The sequence below is a fragment of the Vombatus ursinus genome, unplaced genomic scaffold (assembly GCF_900497805.2).
Source record: "Vombatus ursinus unplaced genomic scaffold, bare-nosed wombat genome assembly UNPS02010219.1, whole genome shotgun sequence".
NCBI lineage: Eukaryota > Metazoa > Chordata > Mammalia > Diprotodontia > Vombatidae > Vombatus > Vombatus ursinus.
Genome location: NW_020949997.1, coordinates 8,625,183 through 8,639,983, shown reverse-complemented (window position 1 = coordinate 8,639,983; position 14,801 = coordinate 8,625,183). Strand labels below are relative to the sequence as shown.

Genomic DNA, 14,801 nt, shown 5'->3' with positions numbered 1-14,801 from the left:
TCTATCTATCTATCTATCTATCTATCTATCTATCTATCTATCTATCTGACTTAATAAATTAAATTGATAAACAATATTGCTATGTAGAGCCCCTAGATATCTTATAGAAAGGTACTAATATATTATAATGATAAATGCCATTTATATGATTATAAAAAGTTTGCAAAGCAGTTTATATGCATTATCTCATCTTTGTATCCCAGCATTTAGCACTTTGCTTGGCACATAGTAAATGCTTAAAAAATGTTTGTTGATTTACTGACACTCATATTAATCCTGAAAAGTATCATTATTCCCATCTTACAGATGAAGGAACTGAGGCTCAGAAAGGTTACTTGTTCATGGTTGCATAACTAGTAAGTAACCATTGAAAGGATTTGAACTGAGGTCTTCCTGATTCCAAGTCCGCATTCTATCCACTATGTCACACTTCTCAACACAAATTAGTATGATGGTTGTGTTGCATACTAACATGCACTTTTCACCGACATCTTGGTTTCGTGTAAACAAAAATTAAGGACTGAATGAAAAGCATACCACAAAAGACATGGCTTGAGAATAAAAGAACATAAATTGTACATTACATTGTACCCCCTGAAATTTAAATGTTACATGAAGGAAAGTCATTTTAAAAATGGTCAGCCTATGCTATGATCTCCTAATAATAGATGTTACTAAAGCTCACTTTGAAATTGCTAAGTATATGGTAATTAGGTTCAGACAAATCATTAACAAGAAGAACGAGCTGCTGTTTCTTTAGTACTTTACAATTTACAAGTAGCTTTATATGCATTATTTCAATGTATCCTCCCAACAACCCAATGAGTCAAGTATTAGTCTATTTTACAGAGAAGGAAACTGGGGAATGGAATGACCTGCCCAAGATCACACAGGAAAGAAATGGGAAAACCAAAATTCAAACTCTGATCTTGAGAATCTGAATTTGGTGCCCCTTCAACTACACCAACTATTGTCTTTAGTGGGCAACTATTTATAAATAGCAGTTTTTTAAGCATGAGATGTTATTTGGACTTATTTTCAAATGTCCAAACAGAATCCCATATTGTTTCAAGAGGTAGAACCGGTATTTCCAGTCACGGAAAATGCTTTTCTCTATTACTTCTCAGAGCAGCCTAAAGAAGGTGATCAAGGACGACATGGAAAAGCGCCCATGGGGAAGTTCACTGTCAGCTCCCAGGTGACAGAATCATTTCCTCTTAGAGTAGTCATTCTTATACTTTCCCAACCAAATTTGATCTTTAAAAAAAAAAAAACCCATGCAAGACAAATTCATTATGTTTTAGTAAAAGAGTAAACTGGATGTTTTGCCCCTTGTGAAGCCCAAGTCCATAGAACAAAGAAGATACAATTAAATGTTTTCAATATGCCTTTGTTTTTTTAACGGGATGTCTATGGAAATTTCCTACTTATATGACTTTAATAGTCACTTCTTTACAGTCTGGATAATAGTAATTGATCCAACTCTCAATGAATTATTTTGTGGATTATTTGTGGCTAAATTTTAATAGTAGATCGGCTTCATACAACTATCTAGCACAGATCGCCTCTATTGGTTTCTCAGGTTATGTATACTTAAGATAAGAAAATTAGTTTTAATACCCATTTAAGAAAAATGTAATTCAGAAGGTAAATCTTACAAGAGGAAGAGACTCTCAAAGATTAATGGTATGCGCTACTTTAGTCAGAAACAATCTGAACTCCTGTCCCTTACCCTCAGGAGGTATAACTTAGATTTGACTATGCTTGGGTAAAGTGGGGGAAACAGCCTAGGGAGGCTCAAAGAACCTAGACTTAAACTCAGAAGACTTGGGTTTGAGCCCCAGTTCTGACAAGCGATAGCCCTAAAAGTGTTGGCAAATAAAGTAAGTAACTTAGTAAAAAGTAAGCTTCCTTGAGCCTCAATCACTCATCTATAACATGGAAATAATAACATTCCCTCTGCACAACTCACAGAGTTGTGAAAAGAGTGCTCTATAAACCACAAAGCAATACAGCAATATGAACTGTTATAACTTTCCATCTATTCAATATTTTGGCCCCAAATGCTCTGTGGACAGTATCTAATTTCCTCTCATTTTTTTTTTTGTTTTTGTTTTTGTTTTTCAGGCAATTGGGGTTAAGTGACTTGCCCAGGGTCACACAGCTAGTAAGTGTCAAGTGTTTGGTCTGAGTCCAGATTTGAACTCAGGTCCTCTTGAATTCAGGGCCAGTGCTCTATCCACTGCACCACTTAGCTGCCCTCATATTTTTTCTATGCTACATAGGGTATATGCTATTTTGGGGGGAGGAAAAAACCCTTAATGTGGAGAAACCATACCCAAGCTGATGATACAGAACATTGGTGGCAGAATTAGGCCTAGAAGTGAAATTCCCAACCCAGAGCACCCACTTTAGTGCCCAACTATGCTTATCCCATGCAGGATGTTGACCTGAATGTTCAAATTCCATCACCAGCAAAATATGATAAAAGTGCCCAGTAGTGGAAAACTAACCTCTAGCAGTATTAGATTAGTCTGTTTTCAGGAGGTAATGCTTCTTCAATGTTTCACATAAGAAAACAAACACTCTAAGGAGGTGGAGTTCGAGACCATTATTACTGTCAGAGTAAGATGCAGCAGGAGGGTAAGTGTGCCATAAGGAGACCTGGGAGATCTGAGATAAGCAAAAGAACAGAGTGAAACACAGAAATACAAGAGTGATCAAAAGCAAGCAGAGAAAGAGAACTAGCAGAGACCAAAGATATAAATTAATGGAAGATAAAGGTAGTCAGGCAGCCTAAAGAAAGAAAAATGAAGTCTGAGGAACTCAGAGAGTGAGTGAGGAATTTACTTAAAACTCATTGTGTCCTATACTGTGCATAATACTAATCAATCAAAAATTATTAAGCACCTCCTACGTGTCAGGTGGGGCCCGGTGCTAAGTACTAGGGGTGTAAAAAAGAGGCAAAAGATAGTCCCTGCCCTCAACGAGCGGAACACACAAATGATCTGGTCCTTGCCTTCAAATATCCACCAAGTTAAGCTCAAGAGAAAGTTAGAGGGGAGAAAGCTGTGAGGTTTTGTTAAAATTACATTCTTCATCCAAGTTTACTCTCAGTGATTCTATTTTGGCCTCATTTCTAACATGTGATCAGCATACCTAGGAGTCTGATGACATTGGGGTGGTCAAAGTCTTTCATGCAGGCCGCTTCACTGAGAAATTCTTCTATCTCACTCTGGGAAAAGTTGTCCACTGAAAAAGAGTTGAAAAAAACCAGAGATCAAAGTTATTTTACCTGGTTACAGGGTGGGGGACAAAGAAGAAGCATTTTTTACCCTCCAAAAATGCACTTTGACTTGTTCCCTATTATTTTTTTGTCTGTGCTAACGACACAATTCAACGAACTTAATCAACATTTGTTCAATGTCTGCTAGATACAGACAGAATGGTAGGCAATGAGAGCCATACCCTATCCGCAGGAGCTTGTCACTTATTTGGGCAGAGGAGAAAAATGTAAAAGTACAGAATTTTCTTTTATTTCACAGACTTTTTTCAGGGTTTGAAGGGACCTCAGTGGCCATCTGTTCTAAGGAACAGAACTGAAAAAGAATCCCCTTTATAACATTTCCCATCCCTGCTTGTAAATAAACCCAAAATAACATGCGCCAGATATATAACAAAGGTGAAGAGTTCTCAGAAGTGTCAAGAAGGGAAAGGCCATGTCCTTCTGTCTTGGGGAAGGGGAAGAAGGGGGTAGAAACCATAGAAAACTTCATGGGACAGCTAAAATTTGAGCATGGCCTTAAAGGATGCAGAGGATTCCAAAAATGTTGTGTTAAACAAGGGAGTATTTCCCCATTCAGAGGGTCAGAGGCTCAATTTTTTAAAGCTATTTGAAAAGCTATTTAATTCAATTTCCAGGAATTAAATCAACTTAGCAGTGGTATTCTTAAAGCTATAATGACCAACAATTTTTTCAGCAGCTCTGTCCATAATTTATTACTCCCTTTTACCCACTTTTCCTTCTGACAACCTCAGCTATGCCAAAAGAATATACTGCTTTCCCACAGGCAAACACATGGAGAGTATACTCACAAATCTAAATTAAAAATCATAAAAAGGAAAGGAGAGATTAATATGTGCTTCAGGACCAGTCCATATTTATTTGGCTACAATTAGAAACAAATTTTGCTACTAGTTAATAAAACAGATCACTCCTTTTTTATTGCAATAGATTTCCAGGTAATAGATGTATAGGCATAAAAGGCACCTCTTACATTTTGGTTTGTCTTCTCATGCCCGATTAAGATAGTGTCCTACTTTGAAAGAATCTAATTTGCCTTTCAACTTTGATTAAAAATACCACAGAACATCTGCGGTGAGTTAATAAAGACACAAGAGTGAAGAAGGTATTAATAGTGGGCCCATTAAAAGCACTACAATAGCAGGCTTCACAGTTTTCTTTATGAGCCTTGATGAAATTTTTTAAAATAAAATATATCATCTTATTATATATTACTAACAGTATTGTTATTTTGAAATACAATAACATAATCACGGTATGTGCAAAATATTGAAAGACCCAGAAAAAGGCCTTTACTATGTTGGGTAGATCAAAATGGAGGATTTATGGAAAGACATGGGTAAGAATCACACAGGATAAGAAGGGATGGATTGGTTTTAATCAGTAGAAGGAAGCTCATACAAATGTGATCATAGATCCACTGAAGCACTGGAATATTGATCCCAGGATGCTGAAGCCATTGATTGATTGGTAATCTTGGGCCGAGCAAGTACCTAAACACTTCTGGCAGGGAGAGGGCCATGCCTAGAATCCTTAGGATTAGAAATGTCAGGGCTACTTGAAAATTTCTTCCCTCACCTCCCAATCTCTCCCTCAACAGCAGAACGTCCCCCAGCCCTTCTTCACTCTTCCAAGCAGACTCTTTACTTGTGTGATCAAACTAGGACCACTGAAGGCGGCAATCCCCACCACACATATTCCCACAATACATAAGACAAAAACACCCCATTGCCCACAGTATTTATGCTTGCCTAATGGGAACTTACACTTCATGGTTTTTACTGCTACTTTCTCAGACGTTCCATCCTGTTTATTAAGATTTCCTTCCACTACAGACCCAAACTCTCCTAGAAAGTAAAACAACAGTTTATATTAACCCTGCACAAAATTACATCACAAATACAAGAGACCTAAAAAAGCATCAAAGCAATTTTTGCCGATTTGGTTAAAAGCATTAACACACTCAAAGTAGGCAGAGATTAACACATTACTCCATACATGTTATGTTTAATAGGACCATAGGATTAAGAGCTGGAAAGGACCTTAGAGATCAGTCAGTAAATATTTATTTAGTGCCTACTGTGTGCCAGGGACTGTACTAAGCACTGGGGATGCAAAAAGAGACAAAAGATAGTCCCTACCCTTATGGAACTCACAATCATTATAATGATCAATTCATTCAGTCTCCTCATTTTATAGATAATGATGCTGAAGTGCAGAAATGTGAGTGATTTGCCTTAGTTCATATAGTCAACAAGTGCAAGGTTGGGACTTGACCTAGAACGTCAGTTCTCTAAGTGTGGTCTGGGAAACCTGAGGTGCCAGAGGCCTTTCTGGAGGTCTGCAAGGCTAAAACAATTTTCATAATAATATTAAGAGGCTATTTGCCTATTAAAATACTCTTCCCTTTCCCAATTATATATCTGTGTGAGGCCAGATTTTCTTCATACACTTTAATTAAAACAACATATTGCAGGGGCAGCTAGGTGGCACAGTGGATAGAGCTCTGGTCTTGGAGTCAGGAGGATCTGAGTTCAAATCCAGCCTCAAACACACAATACTTACTAGCTGTGTGACCCAGGGCAAGTCATTTAACCCCATTGCCTAGTCAAACAAAAAACAAAAAACAAAAAAACCCCCAACATACTGTAACGTATTGAACATAGAAGCAGATAGGAGAATCTACCTCTCTTCTAATAAGCCAGACATAAAGAGATATGCAAAAAGAGGCATAACAATGCCATACCCTTTGCTAATTTTTTTGTTTTGGAAAATATAGTTATTTTCATTAAAATATATTAATATAAGTAGGTTTATTATTATTTTAAAAGTAATTTAAAAACACATTGGTTTTAATTTTTAATATGATAAATATTGGTAGATACAAACCACATTAACAAAAGCTCTTTGGGGTCCTCAATGATTTTTAAGAGGGTAAAAGGGTCATGAGACCAAAAGTCTGAGAACCATTGACTAAAACCACTGAAATTCAGGTTTAGTGTACCTTCCATTTATAACTTTATGCTACTTCTATCCGCCCCCCCCAACTGAAAGCTATGATTTGCTAGATAAGGAGGAATACTACTTTTCATAAAAGAATATAGCTAAAATTAATGTAATTAGATAAAATTCAATAATATTTTTCTCCAGCCCATTTATTAAACACCTAGTAAGTTCAAGGCACAGTGAAAAAAAAAATGAAAAAGAATAATATCTGCCCTCCAGGAACCTACAATTTAATACCATCATTTCAGTAAAGGAAAATGATCAACATCTGATGAATAACCAAATAAGGCAATAGCAAGTCCTTTAATCCAATCTAATTTGGACTCTTAGCTTATTAAATATGATAACTAATCTAAGAAATTAAAAGGGTATTATAGATGAACATCATCAAGTTAATGATGCCCAAGAGCTGGAGTGAAAAAGGATATACCAATTATCTTCAGATAAATTATTTATCACATAGAATCACAGAATCCTATAGCTGAAAGGATTTTTGAGGCCATCCAGTCTAGCTCATCGTCTTGAAGGATGAATCTCTTCTACTGCTTTAATACTTCAACACAACATTCCTGAGAAATGGCCTCCTCACTTGAACACATTCCTGAAGCATTCCGTTCCATTTCCCAACATTTCTTAATTATTAGGAAGTTCTTTCTTTGAATCAAAATTGGTCTTCTATAACTTACATTCGTTCATTATAGCTTTCCTCTTGAGTGAAGGATAATATTTCTAATTCTTCCTTCTTACGGGAAAATCCCTCCTCCCAATATTTAAAGACAACTGCCATGTTCTCAACCCATTCAAGTCTGTCCAAGTCTTCTTCCATCTAAAAATACTTGATTACTGAAACAGGCCCTTTAAAACCTGGTTTTGAGTCCTCTTACCATGGTAGTCACTTCCTTTGAAAAGGTTTCAGCAAGTCCATATCCTTTCTAATATATGCCAAGTTGGTTCTTACTAGAGTAATTAGAAAGGCACCAGGAATAACAACAATGCACATTTTTATAGTACATTAGGGTCTAAAAAAGGTTTTACCATTTTATAGATGAGGAAACTGAGGGTCTAAGAAGTGACTTGCCCAGGGTCATAAAGCTAACAAGTGTCCTAAGGCAAACTTTGAACCCAGTTTTCCTAATAAAACAATATATAAAAGAACCAGAAAAATCAATCTAAAGCACATGGGTATCTGATTGGTGAGTTTCTGGATATTCACTCTCATAAGGGTAGTTATGTTTCTCCCTACTGGGGACTAAAACATTGTTTTATGAACTACCCCCAAAGAGCAAATCTTTATGACAAGCATTTTCATTAATCCTATTATTTCAAGTAAAAATGAGCTAGAAAATACCCTCAGAGACATTTCACATTATTCAAATTCACCAAAATGCTCTTGTGGTAGTTTTTCTGCTTTTTAATAAGGGCTCCAATTTGGTTACCTTCTCCCAGAATTTTTCCAAGAGTCAGGAGATTCCGGTCAATCACAACATCTTCCAGTTTATCCTGTAATTCTTCACTGACCCCCAGACTTCTCACTGAAAGAGAAGCACACAGAGTAGTTGTCAACGTCACAAGGTTCTTTTTCAATCAGTCAATTCATTCAACAAGCATTTATTAAGTGCCTACTATGTGCCAAATAATCTGCCAGGGATGAAAAAAAGGGCATAAGATGGTCTGTACTCTTAAGGAGTTTACAATCTAATGGGGGAGACAACATGAGAAAATACCAACGTACAAATGAGATACATACAAGATAAATTGGAGATAATTGAGAAAGGGAAAGCACTACATTAAGGAGGACTCAGAAAGACTGATAAGGTCTAACAGTTTCCATGACACAGACATTGTTACCCAGAAATAATGCCAATGATAATTATCACAGTGGATTTTGTTACAACCCAGATGATTGGAATGAACTCCTTCAGGGCTCAGAAAGGTTATTCTCAATGTGAACAGCCTAACTGGCCACATGTTGGGCTATAACAATGTAGCAGTGAGTAAGGGAGGGGGGATAAAGAGGAAGCTTTCTTTTTGGCTTACTTGATTATACTATGATTAGTCAATGTATTTGTTAAGCACTTAGTAAAAAATGAAATGGAATCAAGTGTTTACTGTGTGCCAGTACTGTGATAAACCCTAGGAATGCAAACAGAAATGCGAGGTACTCCTTGCTCTCAGAGCTCAAATTCTAAATGGGTGAGACAATAAAGCTATGAGGTGAATGGAAAGGCCTGGTGTCTAGTATAATACTACAGGCATAAATGAAGTATAAGACACAGTCCCTGCCTATGAAGAGCTTACTTCTGGTGACATTAAAAAAAAAGACATAAAAAGAGTACTCAATATGTTCTTTTACTTCTTATATAACTTTGCACAAATAACCTCTTCAAGCCCCAGTTTCCTCATCAGCGAAATAAAAGTGGGTCCCTTCTAAAAGTTAAGAAGCAGCTAAATGATGCTGTGGATAGAACACTGGACCTGGAATCAGGAAGACAAGTGCAATTCTGGCTTCAGACACTTACTAGCCATGTGACCCTGGGCAAGTTACTTAACATCTGCTGGCCTGTTTTCTCAATTGTAAAACAAGGATCATAATAACACCTACCACCCCTGGATGTTGTGAAGATCAAATGAGATCATATTTGTAAAGTGCTTAGCACATGCTTGGCACATAGCACATACTTAATAAATGTTTGTTCCCTTCCTTCTAGCTATAAAGCTATGATTCTATCACTCCTCTACTCTGCCTCCACTACACACAGGGATCCTGTCATCGCTCTCACCCCAAAGTGACCCACTTCCATGTTCAAGGACTGTGAAACTCCTTTATTTGGTCATAATCTTTTATCTTTCATTCTCCCCCTACACTCCTCCTAAACCAGGGGTAGGGAACCTGCAGCCTCGAGGCCACATGTGGCTCTCTAGGTCCTCAAGTGCGGCCCTTTGCCTGAATCCAAACTTCACAGAACAAATTTGTTTGGATTCAGGCAAAGGGCCGCACTTGAGGACCTAAAGGGCCACATGTGGCCTCAAGGTTGCAGGTTCCCCACCTCTGTCCTAAACCTACTTTTCAACCTCACCATGACCTACAATTCCTCTATCTCTCTCTACTATCCTAAGTCATCACCTCTGTTTTGGCTACCTCTTCTTCTCTTCCCAGTCTCAATTCCTTGGAGAATCATTTCAATTCATCATTACCCTCTCCTCTCAAATCCCATTTCCTTGTCCTATTGTCAATCATGCCTTGACAAAACACAACCTTGGATTACCCTTGCCACCTGCCTCCTTTGTTCCTCTTCATGTACTCTCTCAGAACAGAATTAAAGGAAATCACAAAACCAGGCTAACTAGGTCCTCTATAAATTTATGTTAGCAATTTTCAACTAAGCCCCCAATGCAGCAAGGCAATCCTCCTACTTACTCACTCAGTGATTCCTATCTCAACACAGTGGTTGTTCCAAGCCCTTTCTTCTCTCCTTAAGCTTCCCATGTTACCCCTCTTCTCCCCTCCTCTTCATTTCACATCCCCCTGACTTTATCTCACACATCATTCTAGTCTCTGATGAGGAGGTGATTCTTTTGTTTGCCAAGTCCATCCCCCAACATGTACCCTTCATTCCATTCTCTCTCTTCTTCTTTAGAGATTCCCTCCTCGATAATCCCCACTCTCTTTCTAATCTTCAATCTCTTCCATTTAGTGTTTCCTTCTCTGCTACCTACAAACATGACCAGGTCTCACTCATCTTCCAAAAACTCTCACTGTATCTTAATGTACCCACTATCCATGATCTTATAACTCTTCTCCTTATCTCAGTTTAACCCCTCAAAAAAAGCCATCTACACTCAATGCCTCTACCCACTCTCTTCTCATTCTCTTCTAAACCCTCAGATATCTGGTTTGTGATATCATTCAACTGAAACTGCTCTCTCCAAAGTTACATGGCCTTATCTCAATCTTCATCCTTCTTGACCTCTCTGTAGTACTTAGCATTGTCAATCACACATTTCTCTCTGATACTCTCTTCACTCTACGTTTCCATGATGCTGTTCTCTAGTTATCCTCCTCTCTGTCTGTCTGTTCCTTCTCAGTCTCCCTTGTTGGATCCTTATCCAGGTCACACCCACAAATTGTGACTATCCCCCATGATTCTGTCCTATGGCCCTCTTCACTTCTTCTCCTTTTATATTATCTCATTTGATGATTTCATTAGCTTCCATTGGTTCAATTATCATCTCTATGCAGATGATTCCTAGATTTATATATCCATTCCTAATGCCTCTCATGAGCTCTTGGTTCAAATCACCAAATGTCTTTCAGACATCTTGAACCTGATGTCCTGTACACATCTCAAACTCAACATGTCCAAAGGAGAATTTGCTTTCTTTCTCCCCAAACTCCTCTCACTTTTGAATTTTCCTATTTGACATAATTCTTAAATTCTCATTCTTACTTACCCCATTTATCCAATCTGTTGCCAAGTCATGTCATTTTTTATATTCACAACATCTCTCATAGACATCGCCTTCTCTCCATTCATACAGATGCCACTCTAGGCCCTCATCACCTAACTTCTGGACTATTGCACTAGCCTTCTGGTTGGTCAACCTGCTTCAAGTCTCTCCCCACTCCAATCTATCCTACCAAAGTGATTTTCCTAAAGTGCAAATCTAACCATGTTACCCTCCTACTCAGTAAACTCCAATGCTTCCTATTACCTACAAGATCAAATATAAAATCCTGCATTTGATACATAAAGCCCTTACCATCTTGAACCCTTCCGACCTTTCCAGTTTCATTACTCTTTACTCCCCTCTGCATACTCTACAATCTAGCAATGCTGGAGTTCTTGCTGTTCCTTCAACATAATACTCCATCTCCTGACTCCAAGCCTTTTCACCGGCTGTCCCCCTTGCCTGGAATGCTCTCCCTCCTTACCATTCCCTCTTGACTTCTGGCTTCCTTCAAAACTCAGCTCAAGCCTCACTTTTTTCAAGAGGCTTTTCCCATTCCATTGATTCTCCTTCCCTGTGCCCTTCTGAGCTGTCGGCTAGTGTCTTTCCTCTGAGATAACCTTCCATTTATTCTCCATCTCACTTATATATGTGTGTGTGTATAGATAGATAGATAGATAGATAGATAGATGGATTTTTTTCATGGTGACTCTCTCACTGGAAAGTGAACTCCTTCAGGGCAAGAAACATTTTTTTTGTCTTTCTTTATATCCCCTGCATGAAGCACAGTGTCTGTCATATAGCAGGAGCTGAATAAATGCTTGTTGACTAAATGACGACTCTCTGTTTACCTATATACCCCATCGCTGCATTATGAAAGCCTTTTTACTAAAATGTGGAAGTATCATACGACATTTATGTGATTTCTTTGACATTATTTCAGAAGTAATTCACAACCACTGTGATCACATCCGCCTCTGCTCCAATTCTAATTAGATGAGAGCACTTTGAAAGTGCTCTAAGGAAAGAAGAAACCATCATTTTTACAAAAGACTCTAGTGCAGGGCTTCTTAAACTTTTTCTACTCATGACTTTTTTCACATTTCGACAGTGTTCATTGATGCTGCATGGGCATGATGGCATTGGCAGTGCAAAGCGTGCACTCTTTGTGTTCAGAACCAAGACCGCAGTAAAGTTGCATGATGCAACATGGGCAAACTGTGCCAGAAACACCTCAGATTCATTGCATGTTTGATTTTGAATTAATTTTTGGTCATTGCACATTGTGAAACCTTTTACTCTTGCCAAATTTTTCATAACCCCATATGGGGTCATGACCCACAGTTTAAATAGCATTGCTCTAGAGAACAAATAACATTCTGGGCTTTGAAAAATGTTACCAAGGAACCAATATTTCAAATAACGCTTGAGATTATGTCTTTTAGGTTATTCCTTTCAATTGAGCATTTGACATCCGACCCGGTTTTCTAGAGTTGGCCACTCTAATGCTTTAAGTTTCAGGGCTTCGTTCTATTGCTCTAGTTTTCTAGTTACTACAAGTCTATGCATATTAACCCATCACCTCCAGATCCAAGCCTAGCCAACTAGTTAAGAATGTGCAAGACAGAGGTGGATGATAAAGCCCTTACTCTGATTAGTTTTTATTTTTAGTGCTTGGAATTCACAGTACGGTAAACTACATCCAAGAACAGATTTCAACTGTCCACAATTTAGTAGAGAAGTCCTAGCAAGTTCTTCAAAGCACAAAGTGACTAATTGTCTCCCCTGGGATCCCACAGCCAGCAAGTATCAAAATCAGGTTCTAAACCCAAGTCTTCCTACCTCCAAGCTCAGCACTTTATTCATTTACTACACCACACTATTTACAGTTGTTCTTCCATTTAGTTGGTGTTTCTTAGAATCCCAACAGATTTGGGCCTTTGCCAGTCAGAAAACAATTTAAACTTCTTCCAAGGGAAAATGAAATATCAGTCAACTTACAAGTGAGTTCAATAGCTTGCCGAGAGAAAGATTTCTTTGGTTTACAATTTGCAACCAATTCTGAATCCTCCTCTGTGAAGGCATTCCTAAATTTAAAAAAAAAGATAGATATGATAATCCTTTTGAAAAACTGAATTCATAAAACAAATGTTAGTGTTAATCACCATGCCACCCATCCACTTGGACTATTTCCTTGGAACACTGGAGATGAAAGGGGAGTTTTTGCCTTATTTTGCTCAGAATCCAGCCTTCATTTTCAAACTTCCCTTCCAGTTCCCCTGTATTTGTTGTCTTCTCTCCTTAAAATGATATATGCTCTTTGATGGCAGAGCCTGTAGGTGCCTGTTTGTATTTTGTATCCCCAGTTTTGCACAGGGCCTGGTACTTGTTGTTGTTCAAGTCATTTTTTAGTTGTGTCCAACTCTTTGTGACCCCATTTGGGGTTTTCTTGGTAAAGATATCAGAGCAGTTTGTCATTTTACAGATGAAAAAACTCAGGCAAACATGGTTAAGTGACTTGCCCTGGGTCACATAGCTAGTGTCTGAGGCCAAATTTGAACCTATGAAAAGGAGTCTTCTTGACTCCAGGCCTGGCACTCTATCCACTGGTTCACCTATTATGGTACATACTAAGCACTTAATCAATGTTTAATCAAATGTGTTACTAATTATGACTGTTGCTCATCAAATTCTTCTTCTAAAAGAGAACAGTTTTCTTTTGTGTCATAGACCTTTTTGCAGTCTGGTGAAGTTTTTGGATCTTGTCTCAGAAAAATGTAATTAAATGAATAAAATAAAGTGCATTGGATTACAAAGGAAACCAATTATACTGAAACAATAATAAAAATTTCAAATCTAGTCTACAGACCCTAAGTTAATAACTCCTGTTTTAAAAGAACCTTTCCTAGGGAGAGGTAGAATGGGGTAAATTATCTCACAAAAAAACAGAAAAGAAAAGGCACTCACAGTGGAAGGGAAACAGGGGAAGGTGGGAGGGAATGAGTGAATCTTATTCTCATTGGATTTGGCTTAAGGAGGGAATAACATACACACTCAATTGGGTATGAAAATCTATCTTACTCTACAGGATAACGGGGGGGAAGGGGACAAGAAAGCAGGTGGATGATAGAGGGGAGGGCAGATTGGGAGAGGGGGTAATCAGAAGCAGACACTTTTTGAGGAGGGACAGGGTCAAAAGAAAGAATAGAATAAATGGGGGGCGGGATAGAATTAAGGAAAATATACTTAGTTTTTCACAACATGACTACTATGGAAGTGTTTTGCATAACTGCACATGTATAACCTGTGTTGAGTTGCTTGCCTTTTCAATGAGGGTGGGTGGGGAGGGAGGGAGCAAGGGAGAAAATTTGGAACCCAAAGTTTTAAAAACACGTTTTAAAAAAAAAAAGGTTTTCACATGCAACTGGGAAATAAGAAATACAGGAAATGGGATACAGAAATGTATCCTGACCTACAGGAAAATAGAAGGGGAAGGGGGTAAGAGAAGGGGGGGTGAGATAGAAGGGAAGGCAGACTAGGGGAAGGGGTATTTAGAATGCATGCCACCTTGGGGTAGGGGGAGGGGCGAGATGGGCGAAAATCTGGAACTCAAAATCTTGTGGAAGTGAATGTTGAAAACTAAAAATAAATAAATTGAAAAAAAAAAGGACAGGGAGGCCAAAAAAAAAAAAGATTCTAATAAATCCCCTTATAGACAAAATTATGTCAGTGACAGAGAACAATTCTTTTACATTTTGCAATCTTGTATATTCCTCTTAGGCCAAGTTAAAGAAAAGACAGATTTTGCTTGTTTTGCTTTCTTATTGGAGAAAGGGAGAGAAGGTAAATTTTTGTGAAAATAAAATAAAATTTAATCCTTAAATAAAAAAAAAGAACCTTTCCTCCCAAAGATAAACTGTATTTTCATTCTGTTAAAATTGTCTATTTTCTTTCCACTGACTTTCCAAGTGTACAATGCAATATTCAAACAACTTGAATTCCAGGAGTCAAAAAGAATGGAGAGTCATTGGTCAGGTCAAAA

The 14,801-nt window shown here is 38.0% G+C and overlaps 1 protein-coding gene across 2 annotated transcripts in view; it reads right to left on the bottom strand.

Moving 5' to 3' along the window:
* MERTK (MER proto-oncogene, tyrosine kinase) overlaps nt 1–14,801 on the bottom strand; it is a 136,066-nt gene that overhangs the window by 10,989 nt on the left and 110,276 nt on the right. For both annotated transcript variants that reach the window (XM_027853889.1, XM_027853890.1), the window contains exons 11-14: nt 12,761–12,846; nt 7,747–7,842; nt 5,071–5,151; nt 3,160–3,252 (exon numbers count right to left, since the gene is read on the bottom strand). In XM_027853889.1, the coding sequence (XP_027709690.1) occupies nt 3,160–3,252; nt 5,071–5,151; nt 7,747–7,842; nt 12,761–12,846 (356 nt within the window). The remainder of the gene's footprint in view (nt 1–3,159; nt 3,253–5,070; nt 5,152–7,746; nt 7,843–12,760; nt 12,847–14,801) is intronic.